The following is a 24,313-nucleotide window of genomic DNA, read 5'->3' as shown; positions in this document are numbered from 1 at the left end:
TGTGGTTTTGTTAGCCACACAAATACAAATTTTCTATGCAGAAGAAAGCATTTGGTAGCATAGTGACAGTGTAGATACAAGTATTGCGGTGTTATGTCATAGTTGTGATCAAGCAGGCTCAATAGCATCTTCAGCATAAGTATTTTTCTTGAGACAAAAAGGGTCAGGTCAAATTCCTTTAAACAAGACACAATGATATTGTTCAATTCATTTCCCAATGTTTTAAAGAGTAGTAATAGTTTTAATGATAATGATAACATTGTAGCCCAGGAACATTTTCATTTGATATTTTGATATCATCAAGAAATGTCTGGTGATGTTCACTGTTACATCATTAAACTGGAGGAATCTGCAGAAATATTAATGTGATGATTTGAAATGGATATGCTTACTGCAACTACTGTTGACAATTTCCCTTTGCCATAACTGTTAATAAAATTTAATTTAAAACTGACAGTCAAACTAATGCCATTAAATTGGAAAGCAAGAAATTACCTTTTATCATAAGATTGTACCTATTAGACCTCCCTAGGTGGTTTCTTTTGAACCATAATTGTGTACTTAAAGGGTCTTTATCATGACATCACATAAGATGACCCAGATTTGACCTTTTAGAAAACCTCAAGTTTTTCTCCTTTTCCCTTGTATTCTGACTCTGTTTGTGAAAGTTTCCTTTAAAATAATGGTTTTTACTATCAAACTGAGTAATTGCAGGTCAAATTTTGATTCAAGCAAAGTAGTTAAAACTTGGACTAAAAAGGACGTCGGTACGCGGGACTCACACAGGCAAAGCCAAGCCTCAGTATATTCATGGTCGTTATACGTCCATGATGTATTGTAGCACGGTCCGTCCATGAGGGACTGAGAGGGACCTGATTGCAGTATTGAACAGCAACAATGTTTGCTTCACGTACCAAGTAATTTGTAACTTTGTAGAAAGGAGAGTAAATTGTTCAATACATTGCAACTTTGTAGGAAGGAGGGTAAATTGTTTCAACACCTTACAACATTTTATTGTAAGCTGTAGTTTTCTGTTGAGGAGGCATCGTGACATGATTTCATGAGAAGAAAAAAACATAAGAGCGTGCAAAGACGTCAATATTTTGCCATTTTGTAACCAAGCAGAACAGAGCTATTTTATCGGCCGGCCATATCGAAAGCGGTACACTCAAAGAACTAGAGAGAGTGGCAGCGCGTACGTACAGTGGCCTCATTGAAATTCACTTGTCCGTCGGGCTGGGAGAATGTTGTTTTCACTTGCCCGGACTCAAAATTCACTTGTCACGGGCGTCGGGCGGCGAGAATTTTCGAGCCCTGTAGACGAGATTTTGGTACAAATGCGCGACATATAGCACGAGCCGATAGGCGAGTGCTATATGGAGCGAATTGTACCAAAATCGAGTGTATACCCGACTGCGAAGGGGGTTATTGCTATTACCGTATATTATATCAACTTGCTTGCCTTTGTTGTCTTACTTGGGTATTTTCATCATTCTAACCCCAAATGCAGAAAACGGACGTCTGAGAGATCGAACGTCGGAAATTCTGCGCCCGAGACCGAGCATTTTCATAAGTTGGGGTTACTTACAGACACACGATAAATACGCATTACGTTCATATCGACATTGCATTTTATTTGCATGCAACACGAACACTATACTTGTCAAAAAATACCTGCTGAAGTCACACAGAAATGGGTCAAGAGTTCAACTCAAAAGAAAAAAAGTAACATTTTTTTTCTTAAATTTACATAAGAACAATAGTCCTGGCTTTTTTGGCATACTAAAATTGATTTGTCTCATTCTGTACCGTATAAGCGGTATACGTCGACCGCGGCCGTAGCGACATTCAGAGGTGGCTCAGTGAAGTTACAGGACCTATTTTTGACGGATAATTTGGACGATAATTGTACCAGAAGCAAGAAGTTTTGAAATAATCCAGACTTGCGATGACTGCAACTGTGATGAACAGTTGTGCAGAGTGTGTTGCCCGATGCAGGGAGAGCTAGACGCTGACACTGCTCGTTGCATTTGATGTCAAATTTAGTCGCAGTCGCCACGAGTCATCCCATTGTTATGTGGACTTCTTAGTGTACATCGTCAGGATATCCCGGTCTGTTACAGCCCAAACTTTGGTAAAGAATATATGACATACTGTTACTGTGAGGAAGTGTCAATTTATTTGTGTATGAACGAATACTATCTTCATTTTAAAGAGCGGTAGGATACCGGTATATAGCGTATCGACTCCCGCAATATCAAGCAAAGTGCACGGTGTGCTGTCGCCCTAATATTTGTTGTGTGCATCACACCCGAAATGTGCTGCTTCAGATATGTCTGTCATCGATCATCAATCTCAACTTATTTACACTAAGAGGTGAGTTATAGACCAACACTTTGTCTGTGTATCAAAATTCGGTCTTCGGTCTTTGAAACAAAGTGGACTATTTCGGTTTTTGTCGAGGGTCTATGGTTTAGATAGGTACGTTCAAATGCACCGACCGGGCATTTTCGAAAATGCTGGTTTAGGGGCCCGTTTTACCTCCGCTATCAGTGCTAAAACAGTATCTTAGCATCGGTAGAATGAGCTCTCGTCCAATCAGAATGGCGCATGGTAGCATGATATAATAAAATAGCGTCAATGACACTGTAGCTCCCATCCTGGACTATTTAGTGTTTGTTCTCTGGTCAGATATTTGAACATGTGTGAAAGGGATAAGTGCATGAAGTGAAAATACTTAAATGTAATGTACTGGAGACAGTGAAATATGTTTAATGTATTTATTCAGCATATAAAATGGAAAAAATACAGAATTAGAAATATCGAATACTGTGATACAACCATTAACTAAACAAGTCATTGACAATGACAGTCCCTACTTGTAATAGGAGTATTAGTCTTGATGGGGCAGGGAAATGTGGTCATTAAGAAGTATCACTGGAGTGTATATGGGCACATAGGTCTATGTCGTTGTTCCCAATTTGAAACACATGAGGCATGTCTTAAGTTATGGTTGTAAATCGGGAAAAAGATCAGACCTCTAGCAGTATTGGCCAGCCAAGAAATACATATGCGCATAATAAATGAGGTACAAGATGTGACATCTTAAGGTCTAATATCCTATCAAAATTGGAGGGTATAGAACTTGTGGTTACTGAGATATGCATATATATGTATAATCAAGGTCAAAGGTCATTGAGGTCTACATGACATTTTGAAAAAAAAATTATATTGCTAATTAATCCCTATATGCCAAAAAATCAGACCTCTAGCTCTATTTGCTTGCCCAGAATTAGATGTGTGCAAATTAATGAGGTAAAGCATGCATGTGTTGTCATAAGGTCTCCCATCCTACTAAATACAAAGGACATAGCACTTGTAGTTACTTATTTATTGACATAAACATATATTTTAGGTAAAAGGTCATCAAGGTCACATGACATTTGGTCAAAAAATTTCTCTCCTATAGTTATCCCTATATACCAAAAATCAGACATCCAGCTCTATTGGCTTGCTCAGAATGAGATATGTGCATAATTAATGAGCTACAATATGTGGCATCATAAGGTATCCAATCATACCAAATATGAAGGGTGTAGCACTTGTGGTTACTGAGTTATGGACAAATATGTATATTTGAGGTCAAAGGTCACCGAGTCACATTACATTTTGTCAAAAAAATTCTCTCCTATAGTTATCCCTATATATCAAAAATCACACCTCTGGCTCTGTTGGCTTGCTCAAAATTAGATATGCACATAATTAATGAGGTACAATATGTGGCATCATAAGGTGTCCCATCATACTATACATGAAGGGTGTAGCACTTGTGGTTACTGAGTTATGGACAAATATGTATATTTGAGGTCAAAGGTCACCGAAGTCATGTCACATTTTGTCAAAAAATTGTATTGCTAGGTTATCCCTATATACCAAATATAGTTATCAAACCAAACCACCAATTGTATGAAACATGGGCCTAAATACAGACAGACTGACATTCACAGACTGGCACAGAGTGATGACATTGACCCCAAGTGTGCCTTCGCCCATGGAGAGTGATAAAGATATAACAAAAAGCTGAATGTAATGATAAAATAGTTAAGTATAGGCCTACAGACACTGAGGGTGAATATGTTACAGCAATTTGATTAGTTTCTTTTCGTTTTCTACTTCTGTGATAATTTTTAAGACAATCAAACTGCAAGGCAGTTTTAATATTTAATTGACATAATTTAATTTAATATTTAATAATTAATTTTTATATAATTTAATTGACATACATGTTATCTTTTACAAGCACACAGCAAACTGTTCTTGATTTTTCATTTACAATATTTGACATAGACTGAAATACATAACATGCAACCAATATTTACATTTTGCCCATGCACCAGATACTTGGAGAGATTTCAACATGCAATCATTAACTCAGAAACCCTATAGGGAAAAGTAAACAATGTTTTCTTCCAGAACAGCTGGTATATCCACATCTGGAGCAACTTACAAACTTAACCAATTACACAAGGATGATGACACAAGAGATAAAGTTAAACTGTGGTGAACTTGACTATTCCTTTCAAATCCTTACCTAACTTGATTGACATCTTAAACTAAAATACACTGCATGTTTAATGGCACACAAAAATACATCAGGGGTGTACCATTTGATAAAAGGGGGTTGTCTGGAAGATTGATGAGGAACATCTTTTTTATCCGATACACTGTACATTCTTTTTTTCCCACTATCCCACCTTTTCTTTTTGACAAACCTTCTGTGGCTGATTTTTTTATTGACATTTGTTTGGATTTTTTTCAAAATCTGCCAGGACCTCAGGACCCCCCCCCCCCTCCATCACTCTTTAACATTGAAAAAAACTTTGAATATATTTGTTGGAAACCAAACCTGCTGAAATCACCTCAGCTATGTTTTCTCATTATTTTTTACCGCATTTCAACACCAAATACAGTTTACCATTTCAAATGCTTACTGAATCACAACATTATCTTAAACATAGGGCCAATGTCCCTGAAGCTACTATAGACATGGATACAAAATTAAGTATTTCCTGACTGTATGAAATCATCTCACTAAGGTCATCCTAGGGACCTGTTAACCAAATATTAAAGTTGTCTGACCAGCGGTTTTGAAAAAACAAGCGACCCAATAGTCGACAGAGCTCTGCTGTGTTATGTAGAGAGCAACTTTTTGTGACATATGTATTGATGAAGATGGTTGAGATCTTTGATAGCTCATTTCAGGATGGCCTGACCTAAAATGGCAACATTAGCTGCAAAAATACAAAATTGATGATTTCATCATAATTATGTATAAAAATGTATACCAAATATCACAGCTATCACGAGTAACTTTTGAGAAACAAATATTTTGACCAAAAATGGCAAAAATTGACCCAAAATACAAAAATTGAAGATTTCATCAAATTTCACTATATCACACTAGGAGAACCCCCAGGAACCTGTATACCAAATATCAAAGGCATCAGACAAGTAGTTTTTGAGAAACACATTTTTTGACCAAAAATGTCAAAAATTGCACCAAAAATACAAAATTGCAGATTTCATCATATATTCTATATATCATATTTAGTTTATCTGTAGGAACCTGTATACCAAATATCAAAGCTGTCAGACGAGCGGTTTTGATGAAATAAATTTTTGACCAAAAATGACAAAAAAATTCCTTAAAAATACAGATTTGCATATTTCATCACAATTTGAACAAATCCAAATTGGGTTATCCCTAGGGACCGTATACCAAATATCAAAGCTGTCAGACGAGCGGTTTTGATGAAATAAATTTTTGACCAAAAATGACAAAAAATTCCTTAAAAATACAGATTTGCATATTTCATCACAATTTGAACAAATCCAATTTGGGTTATCCCTAGGGACCTGTATACCAAATATCAAAGCTGTCTGACCAGCGGTTCATGAAGAAGAAGATTTTTTACCAAAACGCCTTTTTGGCACTAATTTGTATATTTTCAACAATATCAAAAAATCAAAAAAGCACAATTATTTCAGGTCAGCCCAAAGTACTTACATGCTAATTTTTTATGTAATCTGCTCAGTGGTTATTGAGATTTTCAATTACTGTTTTTACATTTTTTCACTTAATTTGCATATTTTTGGCAATGACAACTTCATTTGAACAAAATCTCATCTACAGCCCATCATCCATGTACACACCAAATATCAAGATGAAATGTGCAGCGGTTTTGGAGTTTTTGATGTTGACGGACAGACATACAGACATACAGACATACAGACATACAGACGTACAGACATACAGACATACAGACATACATACATACAGACATTTCCCTAGCCTATAAGAATAGCTTCCATTGCCATATATACATATGGCTATGGGAGCTAATAATGTGTATTTTGCTATTTTACTGAATCCTTCAAATAGTCAAGGTTGTCTGTCCATAACTTTGTAGAACTACCTGGCAATTTCATATTTGTCTGAACATCCTCTCATGAAAGCCAGCAGAGTTAGAAATCCTTCAAGTTGTATTTTAAAAAGGATTCGAATTTGGGATCTTTAATTGGGCAAAGAATTCACCTAAAAACACACAAGGCAGGTCTGTTCAGTGACCTCTAACCACAGTTAAAACTCTCTGATCCTAATTTTTTTTCCCTTTTAAAGAAAGTCTTATGAATTTTCAAAAGAAGAAAATTTGAAATTCAAACATGATTTCATTTGTGTGTTCTCAAACATTTCAACATGATTACTACCACTTGCCACACCACATTTGTGTTCTTTGTAACATGTAAAGAATGAATTCATAATCCATGAAACCTGGAAGTGTTTGTGTAATCACTGCATGAGCATGCATTGGAAGATGTGGGAGAACTAGTGGGTTTCAATTTTGGTGCCACAATTCAGTATGTGAGACCGACACATTGTATATACAATATAACAAATAACTTGAGTATCACACATCAATTAATTACAGTAAACCAACATGGGAAGCTCTACTTGGACTGAGAGATAACAGTGGATTACACTTTACCTACAATATAGCTGTTTTTAGAGTGTCACTTGAAAGGTAAAACAAGAAAATGTGTAGTTTTTTATTTAGTTTCAGCTGAGAAAACCTCTTCAGCTCAATTCTCAGCTGTAATTATAAAAAATACCGCAATTATACGGTGTCGCTCAAATTTGATCAGAATTGGTACATACCAAAGATCAACAATAAGTGTTATTTCTATCTGTTCAGTGCAGGATAATTATGTGTTGATGTTATGACAATTTCTGCACAGTACAACCAGATAAACAACAAAAATATTTAAACCTGAAAATTAAGAATGACAAAAGTAAATAAGGTCTGAAATTTTAGGTACTGAAGGTCAACTTTAGCAACATGCATAGCAGAGAATCTTTCAACCATGGCGATGTACAAAAATAGGCATCCATGGTTTTCAGCAGATCTGTTAATATGTCACAGTTCATAAACGATGACAGGAAATGACCAATTAGCTGTATCAGTTACTGCTACCACTCCCAACATATAGGTACCCTGCATACAAATAGGTTAAAGGTCAAATCCTCACATTTGCAGGATTTCCCTTTTCCTTACCTCATTTGCACACTTTTGACACTGACGTGTTCATTTGAACAAATTCACATCTCAACCCCTACATCTACCTGTACACCATTGCACAGGGTTAGCGGTAGGATTTTCAACTTAGTAGCCACACTTACTCAGTGTGGCTAATTTGGTCCTAACTTTATTAGCCACACGCAACTTTCATTAGCCACACGTACTAAATGCTAGTAGAAACATGCTTCAGTCTTCAAGTTTTTAGCTCCGCTGTCAGCGACGCGGAGCTTATCAAATAGGTTGATTATCCGTCGTCCGTCGTCGTCGTCCGGCGTCCGGCGTCGTCGTCAACAATTGCCTTCTCCTCTGAAACCACATGTCCAATTGCTTTGAAATTTTATATGCAGTTCACTTGGGGTGACCTCACTTCAGTTTGTTCAAATCATGGTGAAATTTGCATATTTGTATTTTTGGGGCATTTTTTGGTGTTTTTGGTAAAAAAATCTTCTTCTCTGAAACCGCTCGTCCAATTGCTTTGAAATTTGATATGCAGTTTGCTTAGGGTGACTTAAATCAGATTTGTTCAAATGGTGGTGAAATTTGCATATTTGTATTTTTAAGGCAATTTTTGTCATTTTTGGTAAAAAAATCTGTAAAAATCTTCTTCTTCAAAACTACTGGTCAGATAGCTTTTATATTTGGTACATATGTCCCTAGGGATGATCTATTTCAGATTTGTTCAAATTGTGCAGAAATATGCAAATTTGCATTTGTAAGGCAATTTTTGCCATTTTTGGTCAAAAAATGTATTTCTCAAAAAGTACTGGTCTGATAGTTTTGAAATTTGGTATACAGGTTTCTATAGATGAACTAAATGATATTTGTGGAAATAATGATGAAATCTGCAATTTTGTAATTTTGGGGCAATTTTTGCCATTTTTGGTCAAAAAATGTGTTTCTCAAAAAGTACTGGTCTGATAGCTTTGAAATTTGGTATACAGGTTTCTACAGATAAGCTTAGTAATATATATTGAATTTGATTAAATCTGTAATTTTGTATTTTTGGGGCAATTTTTGCCATTTTTGGTCAAAAAATGTGTATTTCCAAAACTACTTATCTGATAGCTTTGAAATTTGGTATACAGGTTTCCATAGATGAACTAAATGATATTTATTGAAATAATGATGACATCTGGAATTTTGAATTTTTGGGGCAATTTTTTCCATTTTTTGGTCAAAAAATGCGTTTCTCAAAAAGTACTGGTCTAACAGCTTTGAAATTTGGTATACAGGTTTCTATATATGAACTAAATGTGATATTTTGAAATTATGATGAAATCTGCAATTTTTATTTTTGGGGGCAATTGTTGCCATTTTTGGTCAGAATATTTTATTCTCAAAAAACTACTCATCAGATAGCTTTGGTTGACATGTTCTTAGGGATGATCGGATGTGATATATTCAAAGTATGATGAAATCTTCAATTTTGTATTTTTGCAGCTCATTTTAGCCACTTTTTTCTGGCCACTGCATTGAGTTATCAAAGATTTCCACCTTCTTCATCAACATGTGTCAAAAATAGTTATTCTGGTACATAAATACAGCGGAGCTATATCGGCCGCTAGGTCGCTTGTTGATGTGATACATTCATAAATGCATACACATATCAGTATTCGAAATAATCGGTGGCAATGGTGGCACTTTCCATCAAAACTGTCAATCTGCCACCAAAATTTTTTTCTGGTGGTATTTTCTGCCACTAACTTACCACTAAGTTACCTCGTTCGACGCGGAAGGCTCTTTACTGTCCAAAAAACACTCTCATTTCACGATAAAATGACAACTTTAGGAGAAATCTGCCGCGTTTTGACAACATCGGCGTATCTGATAGCCAACGTTGTAATAACGCAACTCATTATCATAATGGACGGTGTCTGCACATAGAAAGTGGTGAATCTCAGTCTGATGCCGTTGATGGCGTTGCTCACGGACCAATCAGCGATGCGGACGGCGTACAATTATGATAATGAGTTGCGTTATTACAACGGTGGACGCCAGAAATGCCTGGTTTGTTAAAACACGGCAGATTTCTCCTAAAGTTGTCATTTTATCGTGACATGAGAGTGTTTTTGGACAGTAGAGAGCCTTCCGCGTTGAACGAGGTAACTGACTGTAGGATTCGTGTTTATTTTTCGACTAGAACGGGTAGTTTTTCTTGGCAGGCGGATAATTCTGTTTCTTACCTTAATGATTAGGCTACGGAAGAGAACATCGAAACGTAGAATAAACTACACTTATAGAAACTACCCAGAAAACATCACGCCTGTGGTGCAAGTGTATGAGTCGTATGACAGTCGATCGGCTTCACGCGATAGTGTAATTGCACCATGTGCTTGGTAAATGGATGTAAACTTATTCGAAGCCATGGATCTCGGCCAATGCTTACTGTTCAACGTAAATTAACCCCAGTTGAAAAAGTACAAGTTCACATCATAGTCGAAACGGGCTCAGTCGACCAAGGAGGCCACATATTGCAGCTACGTATTGCGTGAGTTGCAGACAGTTTCAAATTACGTGACCTTGGTTGTTAGGGATCGGCTCTCACTTAGAGAAAACAAATCTGCACTGAATAGAACGAAAACGAAACTTGAATCTGCTCTCTTGACGAATACATTTATCAATAAACTTTGAAGGCCTGCTGTGCTCAGTGAGCAAACATGTAAACAGGTAAAAGGGTTGCAGATGTACCAGTACATGTGCGTATGCATTGGCAGATAAACACTAGCAGAGCAGTTGTTTGTGATCTCAGCTTGATAATAAAGAGCAGCAGCTCGCCATGCACATTGTAAATCACACAATCTTATTAATCTTATGCAAAGATTTTAATTTGGATTAGGTTGTGGAAAAATTCCAAATTCAAAGATGTTTTCTAGATGGCCAAATCTATAGAAAGGACTAAAGTATTCTCACATTTCTTCTGCGACATTTCAGATTTTGTAATATTCCTTCATTCTAACAAGATATAGTTCATGTTTGAATCTGTTTTTTCACTCTTTGAATTCATTTCATATGGCCAAACTCTTGCTCTCTGTTACAAATTACTGGTACAGTTATTAGAAATTTAGGGCAAGTAATTTTTCCTCTCGGGCAAGTAAAAATGAAATTCACGTGTCCAACGGTTAGTAAGTTTGAAAAAATTTTTTTTGAGGCCTGCAGTATGAGTTGACTTTTTGTGACGTGTACTCACCATATTTTCAAGAATTTATAAATTAGAATGAGTATGTGGCAATGACAAAATGGTGTATTATACCGATCACATGGTGTGTTAAACTGCCACCAGATTTTTCATAATTGCCACCTGATTTTATATCCGGTGGCAAACTTTTGCCACAAGAAATAAAAAAGTATTTCTATCCCTGCATTTACATTGACATACATACATACATATATATATATATATATATTATATATATATATATATATATATATATATATATATAATATATATATATGAGATACATGAGACTATACATTTCTTTTTTCACTGCAAAGGCTACACAGACAGTAGACATGATCTTTAAGTAAAGTAAACATTTGTAAAAATACATTCAGAGACACACAAGACCTTATAAACATTTTTCAAGAACAGACAAATCATCATTATGTGATTTGGGAAAATTGTGGCTATTGAACCACTCTTTTTTGGGAGTGGAGATTTAGCCGAGCGGTTCTCTCTGTGGCCTCTCTGCTAGGCAACTGATGCCGTATGTTGTGGGTTCGAACCAGATTGAAAACTAGCCATATATTTGAACTCAGACCAAAATAAAAATGAAAAAGAGTAAAATATTGATGAACATGTTACATCCTCATCTATATATACTCTTTTGTTGTTGATTTTGCAAAACCTGTATTGCACTTTATGATCAAGATCCCCAATTGGGATAGGATTTCAATAAAGGCTTACTTCACTTTACTTTACATGCCTACCCTAGTTAAAACCCGATACAGAAAGGTGATGAGCGTATAATAGATCATTACAGTTAGTACCAGATATGAACTGAAAATGCTCACGTGTTTCATACAGTTATGTGTAAATTTGAACCTTTGCCACATGTTTGCAACTTCATTGAAAGTATTATGATCAACATAATGAACAATAATCACCGCTGATTAATTCTCAAAGGTCATGAAGTATACAAATATGTAATTAGCTGAAATAAAAATTTAAAGTTCTTTGACTGCTGTCATTTATATAGCAAGTGTAATTACCGTTGGCCAAGTCCTTCAAGCCATATATGCCGAGCTGTGAAAGCTCATTAGATATGCAAATCTTAAATTAGCTGACATGAAAATGTGAAATGACTTTCGATATTGTTTTAACCAGGTATAATCATCAATGTTGTCATGTTTTGCCAACTTTGATCAAGTAAATCCCAGTATATATCCCTAATAAGCAAAGTTCATTAAATATGTAAATTAGGAATTGACTTAAGTAAAAATGCTTAATGATTGTCAATAATGTTGTATCATGGTATCTGCAATATATGTAGCAAGTTTTGTCAACTTTGGTCAAGTCAATTCAGATATATATCTTAATTAGGAAAGTTCATTAAACATGCAAATTAGGAATTTGCTGAAGAGAAAATGATTAATGACTTTCAATAATATTGTATTACAGTGTCTGAAATGTACATAGCAAGTTACATCAATTTTGATCAAGTCAATTCAGATGAATATCCCTAAGTATGAAAATTCATTTAATATGCAATTAGGAATTGGCTGAAGTAAAAATAGCGTCAATGACACTGTAGCTCCCATCCTGGACTATTTAGTGTTTGTTCTCTGGTCAGATATTTGAACATGTGTGAAAGGGATAAAGTGCATGAAGTGAAAATACTTAAATGAAATGTACTGGAGACAGTGAAATATGTTTAATGTAATTATTCAGAATATAAAATGGAAAAAATACAGAATTAGATATATCGAATACTGTGATACAACCATTAACTCAACAAGTCATTTACAATGACATAGTCCCCACTTGTAATAGGAGTACTAGTCTTGATGGGGCAGGAAAATGTGGTCATTAAGAAGTATCATTGGAGTGTATATGTTGAGATCTATGGGCACATAGGTCTATGTCGTTGTTCCCAATTTGAAACACATGAGGCATGTCTAAGTTACGGTTCTAAATCGGGAAAAAAGATCAGACCTCTAGCAGTATTGGCCAGCCAAGAAATACATATGCGCATTATAAATGAGGTACAAGATGTGACATCTTAAGGTCTAATATCCTATCAAAATTGGAGGGTATAGAACTTGTGGTTACTGAAATATGCATATATATGTATAATCAAGGTCAAAGGTCATCAAGGTCACATGACATTTTCAAAAAAAATATTATATTCCTAATTAATCCCTATATGCCAAAAAATAAGATCTCTAGCTCTATTCGCTTGCCCAGAATTAGATGTGTACATAATCAATGAGGTAAAGCGTGTGCTGTCATAAGGTCTCCCATCCTACTAAATACAAAGGACATAGCACTTGTGGTTACTTATTTATTGACATAAACATATATTTTAGGTAAAAGGTCATCGAGGTCACATGACATTTGGTCAAAAAATTTCTCTCCCATAGTTATCCCTATATACCAAAAATCAGACATCCAGCTCTATTGGCTCGCTCAGAATGAGATATGCGCATAATTATTGAGGTACAGTATTGGCGTCATAACGTGTCCCATCATACCAAACATGAAGGGTGTAGCACTTGTGGTTACCGAGTTATGGAAAAATATGTATATTGGAGGTCAAAGGTCACCGAGGTCACGTGACATTTTGTCAAAAAAATGTATTGCTAAGTTATCCCTATATACCAAAAATCAGACCTCTAGCTCTATTGGCCTCGCTCAAACTTTGATATGCGCATAATTAATGAGGTACAATATGTGGCGTCATAAGGTGTTTCATCATACCATTCATGAAGGCTGTAGCACTTGTGGTTACTGAGTTATGGACAAATATGTATATTTAAGGTCAAAGGTCACCGAGGTCACGTGACATTTTGTCAAAAAAATTGTATTGCAAAGTTATCCCTATATACCAAAAATCATACCTCTAGCTCTATTGGCTCGCTCAGAATGAGATATGTGCATAATTAATGAGGTACAATATGTGGCGTCATAAGCTGTCCCATCATACTATACATGAAGGCTGTAGCACTTGTGGTTACTGAGTTATGGACAAATATGTATATTTGAGGTCAAAGGTCACCGAGGTCACGTGACATTTTGTCAAAAAAATTGTATTGCTAAGTTATCCCTATATACCAAAAATCAGACCTCTAGCTCTATTGGCTCGCTCAAAATTAGATATGCGCATAATTAATGAGGTACAATATGTGGCGTCATAAGGTGTTTCATCATACCATACATGAAGGCTGTAGCACGTGTGGTTACTGAGTTATGGACAAATATGTATATTTGAGGTCAAAGGTCACCGAGGTCACGTGACATTTTGTCAAAAAAATTGTATTGCTAAATTATCCCTATATACCAAAAATCAGACCTCTAGCTCTATTGGCGCGCTCAAAATTAGATATGCGCATAATTAATGAGGTGCAATATGTGGCGTCATAAGCTGTCCCATCATACCATACATGACCTCTAACTCTATTGGCTGGCTCAGAATTAGATATGCGCATAATTAATGAGGTACAGGATGTGGTGTCATAAGGTCTCCCATCATACCAAATATGAAGGGTGTAGCACTTGGGGTTACTTAGTTATGGCCATATATGTATATTTGAGGTCAAAGGTCATTGGGGTCACATGACATTTTGTCAAAAAAATTGTATTGCTAAGTTATACCTATATACCAAAAATCAGACCTCTAGCTCTATTTGCTGGCTCACAATTAGATATGTACATAATTAATAAGGTACAGGATGTGATGTCATAAGGTCTCCCATCATACCAAATATGAAGGGTGTAGCACTTGTGGTTACTGAGTTATGGACATATACTCATATTTAAGGTCAAAGGTCATCGAGATCACATGACATTTTGTCAAAAAATTTGTATTGCTAAGTTATCCTTATATACTTATTTTCACTTTGTTTAGTGTGATTAGATATTATTTTAGCTGAAAAAAGGGTCCAGGGAAAGTAAGGAAAATCCAGTATTCCACAGTGTAACAATTGGCTGAAAATATAAAATTTCTTTCAGTCTCTAGAATCCGAAACCGAATCCGAAACTGAATCCGAAACCGAGTCTAATTTCAGCATCGTCTAGCCAGAGTGTAACGTGGGGATAGCGCCCTCAAACCACAGATACCGGCTTCCCATAGACTACCATGTATCAGAAAAATTAAAACTGTGATAACTTCATTAATATGCAAGCCACGCCCACCAAAACCTTTTCAGTTCTAGCCATTTGAATTCTGAAGATGTCTACCAAATTTGACTGAAATACGTTCAGCCGTTTTTGAGAAAATGGACCAACAGACAGACAGACAGACAGACAGACAGACGGACAGACAGACAGACAGACAGACATCGCTGCGACATATGCTCACGTGTGTGAACACGTGAGCAAAAATTACTTTTCCGATCAGAAAAACTATGAAAAAGGTGTTACAACAATAAAACATTGAAGTTCCCGCGACAGCATCGTTGGGAAAATGGCACGTTTTGCCAGTACCTTCATGAATCTGTGTCTCTCCTCACCCCCGTTACCTAAATAGAATAGTCCCACTCCGCAAATCCGCCATTGTTATTCTCACTCAAGACCACAATGCAACGTTGGTTTTCCTTCTCTAAATATGCAATTTCATTTGTTTGACGCTATTATCCTTTCATCAGTGAAGAGTTTTTACCGGCGACTATTACAACTTTCACTGCTATGTCGTTGTTTTCACAAGATGTAGACCGTTTGATATTGCAATGTCAACTTGCATTTTCGATGCACATGCCATGCCAGTTAGTTAACGGTTCACACTATGCTGTTGATCGACAGCATACACGACGTCTTTGTTTCACGTTTACTTTTTCAAGTTATGATTAATGTGGAAATTTCACTAAAATGTCGCTGATCCAGGGATTGTGTAATCAGTTTGATTTGATACTGCGATATGAAATACTGTGTCAATAAAGCTCGGAATCGTCGCTGAGTTTTGCTGCTTTTGGCTATGGTTATCTCAGTATCAACGTGATCGGAATGCCAGTTCATGGAGATCGAGATCGCGAGAATGTAATTGTAACTGTTTTCTGTATTTTGTCTTGCTTTACAATGTCAAGTAAGTGCTTTAAATAAAGAGTTTTTTATGTTGTCTTTAGCCACCGTCCCTCCACACCACCACGGACGGTGCTTTAGCATATCAGTGGAAAAGCATTAAGATTTGGACTGTTTAGGGACTGGTCAGTTTCTTCGCCCGGGGGGGGTGGGGTGGGGGGGGGTGGGGGGGGGGCGGTGGATTATTTTTTTACCGACTTCAAAAAGTGGCTGACCCCCCCTATTCCAAATTTTGAAAACAGGGTGACCCCCCTATTCCAAATTTCGAAAACAGGGTGACTCCCCCTATTCCAAATTTCGAAAACAGGGTGACACCCCCCCCCCCCCCCCGGCGCGCGACATAGGTAAAACAAAAGGTGGACATAAGTTATATTTATATATATATATATATATATATATATAAATATATTATATACCGGTATATATATATATATATATATATATATATATATAATATTTTACATTTTACATATATATTTATATTTTAAATAGTCATTCTATGTTTTAATGAAATTGTTAACATGTCAGTTGTAAGATAGGATTTCAAAGTGTCAATCTTAACCCTTTCACCCCCAGTTCCCTGTATACAGGTCCAACTTTACCATAGAAAACAATGGATTTAGGACAAACCATGGTGGTGAAAGGGTTAAAGTTTGAATACAGTACATTTTGAATGAGCTGTATTTTGAATGAGCTGTGAATGTATTTCACACTTTCTATGCTTAACCAGATGTCCTGAACTGTTGTACAGAAATGGATGTCAATCATTAATATCAAAGAGGAAAAAGCAGTGAATCAAAAACTTTGATGGGTGTTAAGACTTGCCAACCATCCAATTAAATCTCCTGAGGAGCCATAGAGAGCTTTTTTAGCCAATTCTGATGTGTACAGTGTCTGAGAGGACCTTTTCTTGTAACATTGAAACCATAAAAGCACAGCTAATAATGACAAAAACTGCCTTTTTTAACTGTTATTTTGTTCATAAAAAAGTATCTTTCTACAGAAAACCTGTGACACAAAGGAAAATAATTGCATCAATGAGAAGGAAAGATATCTTGTCATTTGTCTATCTCTAAAATAAGTCACTGTATCAAATATATATTTTGAAATATTTGTGCATGTTGCTTTCTCATACTGAATTTTCATGGAGAGAACAGAAAAGTATCAGGAATTTGTCATCCTTTTCATATGAAATGCAGATTTCGTAATGTACACTTTCACTTTGCAAACATCAAGATATCTCTGGCATATATCTCTGATTTATTAAAGTATGGCGCCCTTCGGGCGCGCTGAAAAATATGAAACATCCTGATATCTCTGATATATTGCCTTGTATATTAAAGTCATGCACCTGAAGGGCATGCTGAAAAATGTCTGATATATTAAAGTAATGAGCTTGAAGAGCACGCTGAAAAATATTGAACATACAGATATCTCTGATGTATGTATGCTTGATATGTTAAAGTTGGGCGTGCTGAAAAATATGACTGATTATTAAAGTTACGCGCCCGAAGGGCGCGCCGAAAATACAACTGAATGATGAAATTTGTGGCTGACACTAGCATTTTAGGCAATGATGAGCCTGTGTCAAAATTCAAAAACACACTGACCCCCCCTATTGGGTATTTCAAAAACATGGTGACCCCCCCCTATCACCAAAGTCAAAAACAGGGTGACCCCCCCCCCATGAATCCAACGCCCCCCCCCCAGGCTGAAGAAACTGCCCAGTCCCTTAGTTTTATCAATTTCGACTATAGAAATCAGCTGTCGCCACGCTTTTCAGATCGTGGCGATTGCTGATGGGTTTTTGTTTGCCACAAACAAGTTTTAGTCGCATTTTGCGACTGTGGTGACCTCTACCGCGAACCCTGATCAAATACTGAGACGGTAGCTTTGGCGGTATGGGAGCCTTTGTGTGTGATGGACATACATCCGCATACATACCCACAAATATACAGACATACAGACGCCACCGACTCATCATATAAGCTCTTTTTGGTATTTATATATAAAACCAAATATGAGTTAAAAACAGTAACATTGTCGATCAAGTAATCAACTATTTATCTCTCAGTCAAGACAGAGTGACGCCATGCTCATTTACTGTAATTGATCAATGAGCCCCAGTTACTTTAAAATATATCGTGATACCCAAGTTTATCGTTTGTTTTGTACATGCAAAGTGTCCGTCTCTTACACTTAGTTGTAGCACCGAACTGAAACTCACTGTAAAGGTGTCAAGAAATCTGAACTTTTCTGTTACATTATGTTATCTTGTCTCTTATTGCATTAATGTAGTCCTGCATCTAATTTCAATGTGCAATGCGCAGGCACAGTCCCTCCGCAGGCTAGCGTAGTCCAGCATATACATGTAGCTTGGCATTCCGGAAAACCTAATTGTCTAGCGGAACACATTTGATTTTCAACCTAATGTAAATGCAACCCTCAGAAGGAATATGACCTAGTGGTATTCCCCTTAAAGGCACTCACCAACACTGAGTCCAAATGGTAACAGGTTGGGCAATATATGTAAGCTGTCCTTCTTTGCAGCTACAGCTATCTGTGATTGACTTCAAGAAATGCCACCAGGTTATATTCTTCATGTACTGTCTTTACTTTTCGGTTTGAAAATCCATTGTACCGGTATGCTACTGGGCGGCGATGAGGTACTGTACATGTACACATAATGTGGGCATCACATCTATCACTTGGCTTTCTGAAATTTACATCAATCATGATACTTAACTGGTCCATCGTGCACCTCTTTACATATTGGGCACATAAATTCAGTAGAAATCTGGTCAACAAATATGCTAGGTTAGAGACTTATTTCACTGCCAGTGCTACCTTGAAAGCTCTCAGTTTTTTCACTGTCAATTTTCATTAATATGTCATCGATGTTTGCTGACTTTTCTAAAGTGGAGCACTGTTGAACAGATTTTTTATGTTCATTGGCATAGCTTAGAGATGATGGTGGATGAGCTACATATTTGTGTGGGGACTTCAGTTGCTTTTTAGATCTGCCTCCCTTCTGGCTGATCACTAACAGGAACATATACAACAGACTCCATTCCGTGGATGTTTAGACCAGTGAAAAGGCTCTCTATTGAACTGATAGACCTTTCCTAGCAGTATGGCTTGCTTCGCATGCAACAATTTTTCTGTGACAGTTGCCACAAAAGTGCAAAGGATGAACCCCGTTTTCATCGCCAGTAACATCAGTACAAAAAGTAACTTTGATATCCCCAACAAAATCACCTACTCCGAACGTACGATTTCCAGGTTTGTTCACATTGCCAAAACAAAGTCTACATTGTGATTTGATCGCCTTTTGTTTGTTTCGAGGGAAGCTACAACTGACATATTTGATTAGAACTTTGATGATTGAGTTTTGTACCGACCGTTAGAAATATTAATTGGCGTAACAGGTTTAAAATCTTCGAAAATTGTAACATTTTTGAACGTCGTGCCCCGGCATCAGAGACTGCGCCCCGACATATACCCACGATCAAACTTCGCTAAATTCAGCATAAAATACATCAAAACTCATTTCATTACTGTTTAAAACTCTGAAAAATATTTATTTTGCTCGTCAAAAATGACGATTTTACAATTGTTGTGAAATTATGCCATTTACAGAGCAAGAAATTTGCGTCCGTCTTCAACGGTCGTCAGTTAACTATGGCATATAGCACCATTGAGATTTCTATGTAAACACTGTGAATGACGTAAGGATATTCCCAAACTCTCATGTGACATCACCATATAAGGTTAATTTATTTAAAATGGGCGGGAAACCTGCGAAGAACATTCGACCCCCCATGCTCCAAACATTTAAATATTCCAAATCACGTAATATAACGTGTGAGAATAGCGATCTCGTTAACCGCGCATGCGCACACTGATTTTCCGCGATATAAAGCAAATAAACAGACGTGCTATGCATGGACACAGCATTAATATTAATTTCGTCCTTGAACGCCAGTGGATCATACCTTGGGACCCTGTGGGATGGATATCAAATACAGGAAAGAAAACGGCCATCACACAGCCATTTATGATCAAATCATTACAAAAATCGGCGTGCATATATATGTGATAGGGATTAATATAGGTACCAACTTTCAATGCAATCTCACCTGGCATCGCTGAGAAATTCACGTGAACGAACGCACAGTTGTCAAATATAGGAAACAAAATGGCCGCCACGCAGCCATTTTAGACCTGATCAAAACAAAAATCAATGTGCATATGGTATAACATAGAGTAATCTATGTACCAAGTTTGAATGGAATTGCTCCTAGCGTCACTGAAAATTTGTGTGAACATACGCACCGACATCAAATACAGGAAACAAAATGGCTGCCAGATGGCCATATCGTAAAACAAATCAATCTGTATGTGTATGGCATAGGTGATAATCCTTGTATCAAGTTTGAATGAAATCGCTCCTGGTGTCTCTGAGATATCTGCGTGAATGGAAGCATGCAAGCACGCATGGACGGACGGACGCACGCACGCACGCACACACACGGACATGACCAAACCTACATGTATACAAGTCCCCCCCGGGCGGTGTCTGTGGGGACTAAAAAGATTCAGCTATTCAGCATAATATCCAGCTTCAAAATGGCAGTCTGACGCCATCATACTACTTTGAACTGATATGTAACAGACAAAAACCAGATATGAACTGAAAATGCTCACGTGTTTCATTATATATTGCAGTTATGTGTAAATTTGAACCTTTGCCATATGTTTGCAACTTCATTGAAAGTATTATGATCAACATAATGAACAATAATCACCGCCGATTAATTCTAAAAGGTCATGAAGTATATAAATATGTAATTAGCTGAAATAAAAATATTAAAGTTCTTTGACTGCTGTCATTGTATCACCATTTTACGGTATATAGCAAGTGTAATTACCATTGGCCAAGTTCTTCAAGCCATATATGCCGAGCTGTGAAAGCTTATTAGATATATGCAAATTATAAATTAGCTGACATAAAAATGTAAAATGACTTTTGAAACTGGCTTCAAAAATAACAAAATTGTTCATAAATGGCCAACTATGCATTTATTTTTTTTGTAAATTTAAATTTTTGTTCGTAAAACGACAGTGAGAGCACAGCAATGGAAACATAATTTTTTTCCCAAGTTAATCATGCAGACAAAAACAGTGCAGTGAAAAGAGATCATTATTTTAGAAATTCTGGTAACAAGTTAAATTATTGTTAAATCTATAACTATGAGATAGAGTGCGACTTGAAATGGCATAGTAGCAGAAATATTATTTTTTTCACCAAAATAGTATTTTACCATCATTTATCATTGGTAGAGTCAAGCAATTTGGCTTGCAGAGCAATGCATTTGAAAGAATTTTTGATGTAGCCTAACAAATAGAGCAGATATACACAGATGAGAATTTTTAAACCAAAGTCTACGAATGTATTGCTATGGCAACATGGTTTTCAATTAATTACTGGTCTTCGCACTTAGGATACAGTAATACAATAATTGCAAGTGTAATCAATAACACACATTTACAAGCTGAGTTGTTTAAAAACATTTTGAGATCGATTTTCAACAAAAAACTTGTATTCATTATGTTGCCATGGTAAAAGGGCATTAAAGCTGAAACACAATGATAATAGATGCATCAAGGAGTTTGGCTGTATAATAATCATGAAAGTTCAATTTGATTTGTTTCAATATTTGTCAAATTTCAAAAGGTATTTGGCTTAGTCAGATTGTCTAGACATATTTGTTTCTCATTCTGTTATCTTTGCCTTGACCTTTGACCTTTCAAGACAAAACACAAGATCGACTTGACGTGACAATTTTTGAACCAAAATTAAAGTGTTGCTATGGCAGCATGGTTGTCATCAAATCAAGTATACCACACAATGTCCTCTTCATTACAATCATATTTTAATAATCAAATTTAGCCAATAAGCTACAAATGAAAAGCTGTATGTTGATGAAATTTGGATAGGACTTCGACAGAACATGCACTGATTGTGTTGCCATGGTAAAATAATATAGAATGATGATGAATAAACAAAAAAGTTTGGGTGAATGATTGACTTTGTAATTTAGTTTAATTTGAATCGATGTCTGCTTTCAGTTTCAGTGTATATCTATCAGTTCTGGTGCAGCCTATTGTCACTATGTCAGTGCATTTCTATTTCAGTTCTATTTATCCTGCTTTGACCTTTGACCTTTCAGGGCGATGGTCAAGAAGAACTCTGAAGGGTCATCAAGGACACAAGTTCAAAGATGTGAGAGGTCTGGCATTCCACAATGATAAACTTTTGGTGTGTGACAGCGACAACAATATTGTACACATACTGAACCAAGATTACACTTGTGAAAAGGAGTTGGGCAGTTTCAGTGGTCAGTTTGCCAAGCCATTCAAGCCATGGTCCATAGCTGTCTCCCAGGACAACCTCTACTTCATCCTTGATAAGAGTAATGTGCAAATAGTTGTTTGTGATCAAAATAATAAAGTTATCAGAATAATTAACCTACCTGCAGACTCAGATCCCTGGTGCATAGCTCTTGTGAAGGGGTTTGTTATTGTTACAGAGATCAACGGTCATCGCGTCCTGAAGTACAGCCTGGACGGAATGTACATTGGAGAGTTTGGTCGTCGAGGAGATGGTCATACAGAATTCAACATCCCCTACTTTGTCGCTGTCAACAGTAGGGATGTCATCATGGTGTCTGACTGTTACAATCACTGCATCAAGTGTTTTGACACTCAGTTCAATTACCTGTACAAATACGGTCACCGCGGTACCGGCAATGCTCAGCTGTTTCTCCCCACCAGCATTGCCGTTGATGGCGCTGACAATGTTTATGTTTGTGATCTCGACAATGCTAGGATTTCGATTTGGAGTGAAGATACAACGTGGCTACATAATCTTTTCCATCCTGAATTGAGACAGCAGTGGTACATGGCAGTGACCGCCGACGGTGATAGAATTCCTGTTGTTAGTGGATGGTCCCGGCCCTGCAATGAAATCGCAGTATTTTCTAAGTAGACAGAAACACCAAGATGATGTGTAAATGTCTAAATTTCATCAAAATATTGAAATTTGTTCAAAACTTTTGACGCGCTAATTTTAATCGTCACTCAAGCGTGACGAAACGATCGGCCTGCACTGTTTACATCACCCTCCAAACTAATAATCGGTTATTTCTCGCATTTAGAACCGATATTCTGGGGACAAAATATTCAAAGTTGTTGTCGCTACATCTCTAGAGTTTGAATGTGATGAAATTTAATAATTTCAGACACATTTTCATTGAAAAAATCGAGGAAATTTGACAAGAAGTGTATGACAATCAACGGTGATTTGTAAACATCACAACACATGAGTCATGTCAACAAATCAATATGGGGTTATTTTCTGCATTTCCAAACAGAATTTTGAACTGAAATATTTAACATATTGTCACTTCATGTCTTCGATACAAATATACCAAAAGTGAGTTGTTTTGTAGAATTTGTACTGAAATATTTGAGTCAATTTGTCAAGAGGTGTGTTCTGCAATGCAATCTTACTGATTACAGAACCGATCCCATCACATCCCAACTCGTAGAGAATGGCGAATCAACAGTTGTGTGTGCAAAATAATGTTTAAAAAATTACCTGCATATCCTCTGTTATTCCTGTCATCTATGGTTTAAAGATTTCCTATCCATGAACCAAAATTACGCCGACATAAGTCATTATATCCAACGTTTGTACGGACACGATGTTGACCCGACGCCATCGCAATGAACTATGACAGGGTTTGTGTAGAGGGCGCTATCACACAGCTGCATGAGGCTTCAGCTGAGACAGACGGTCGATGAGTATACACAGGGCATGGAGATAAAGAAGAAAATGATTGGTGAATCTCCTCAACTGTTACCAATGAACAGTAAGGGCGATTTAATGTCAGCTTTCCATGCTTGTTTAATTTATATGTTGATATTCGTATCGCCGAAGAACATCTTTTCAGTATGCGTACGACGCTGTGTGTTCCCTGCGTTATACCGTCTGGCCTCCGGGAGGCCGTACAATGCCGAGAACAAACCTCATCGTATGCAGGGCTTATTATCGGTTCAGTGTTTCCTGCTGTCATGATAAATAACCTGGAAACTATGTAGCCATGCGTACGATGCTGTGTGTTGCCGGCATTTTACGGCTTCGGGAACACATGTCGCGTCGTACGCAGGGCTAGAAACTCTTGACGTATTTTGGTCCTATGTTGAGAGACCGGATAAGTTAACTCACAGTCCCTGTTGTCAACTCAAAAAGACAACATTACTCTTGTTTTCAGTGGCATGATACCGAGAGGGTCTGTCTGTACTTTCTATTTTCCCTGACTGCTTTTTGTTATTACAGAGAATCGTAAAATTTGGTATAATGCACACGACAGTTCTT

The 24,313-nt window shown here is 36.8% G+C and overlaps 1 protein-coding gene across 1 annotated transcript in view; it reads left to right on the top strand.

The window, feature by feature from the left end:
- LOC139134985 (tripartite motif-containing protein 2-like) overlaps positions 1 to 24,310 on the top strand; it is a 29,126-nt gene extending 4,816 nt beyond the window's left edge. The window contains exon 3 of the mRNA XM_070702124.1: positions 22,104 to 24,310. Within this exon, the coding sequence (XP_070558225.1) occupies positions 22,104 to 22,921 (818 nt within the window). The 3' untranslated portion in view covers positions 22,922 to 24,310. The remainder of the gene's footprint in view (positions 1 to 22,103) is intronic.
- Positions 24,311 to 24,313: the final 3 nt, after the last annotated feature.

Source organism: Ptychodera flava, chromosome 1 (assembly GCF_041260155.1).
Source record: "Ptychodera flava strain L36383 chromosome 1, AS_Pfla_20210202, whole genome shotgun sequence".
Lineage (NCBI taxonomy): Eukaryota > Metazoa > Hemichordata > Enteropneusta > Ptychoderidae > Ptychodera > Ptychodera flava.
Note: the sequence above shows the minus strand (reverse complement) of the source record. Positions and strands in the feature narration are given on the sequence as shown.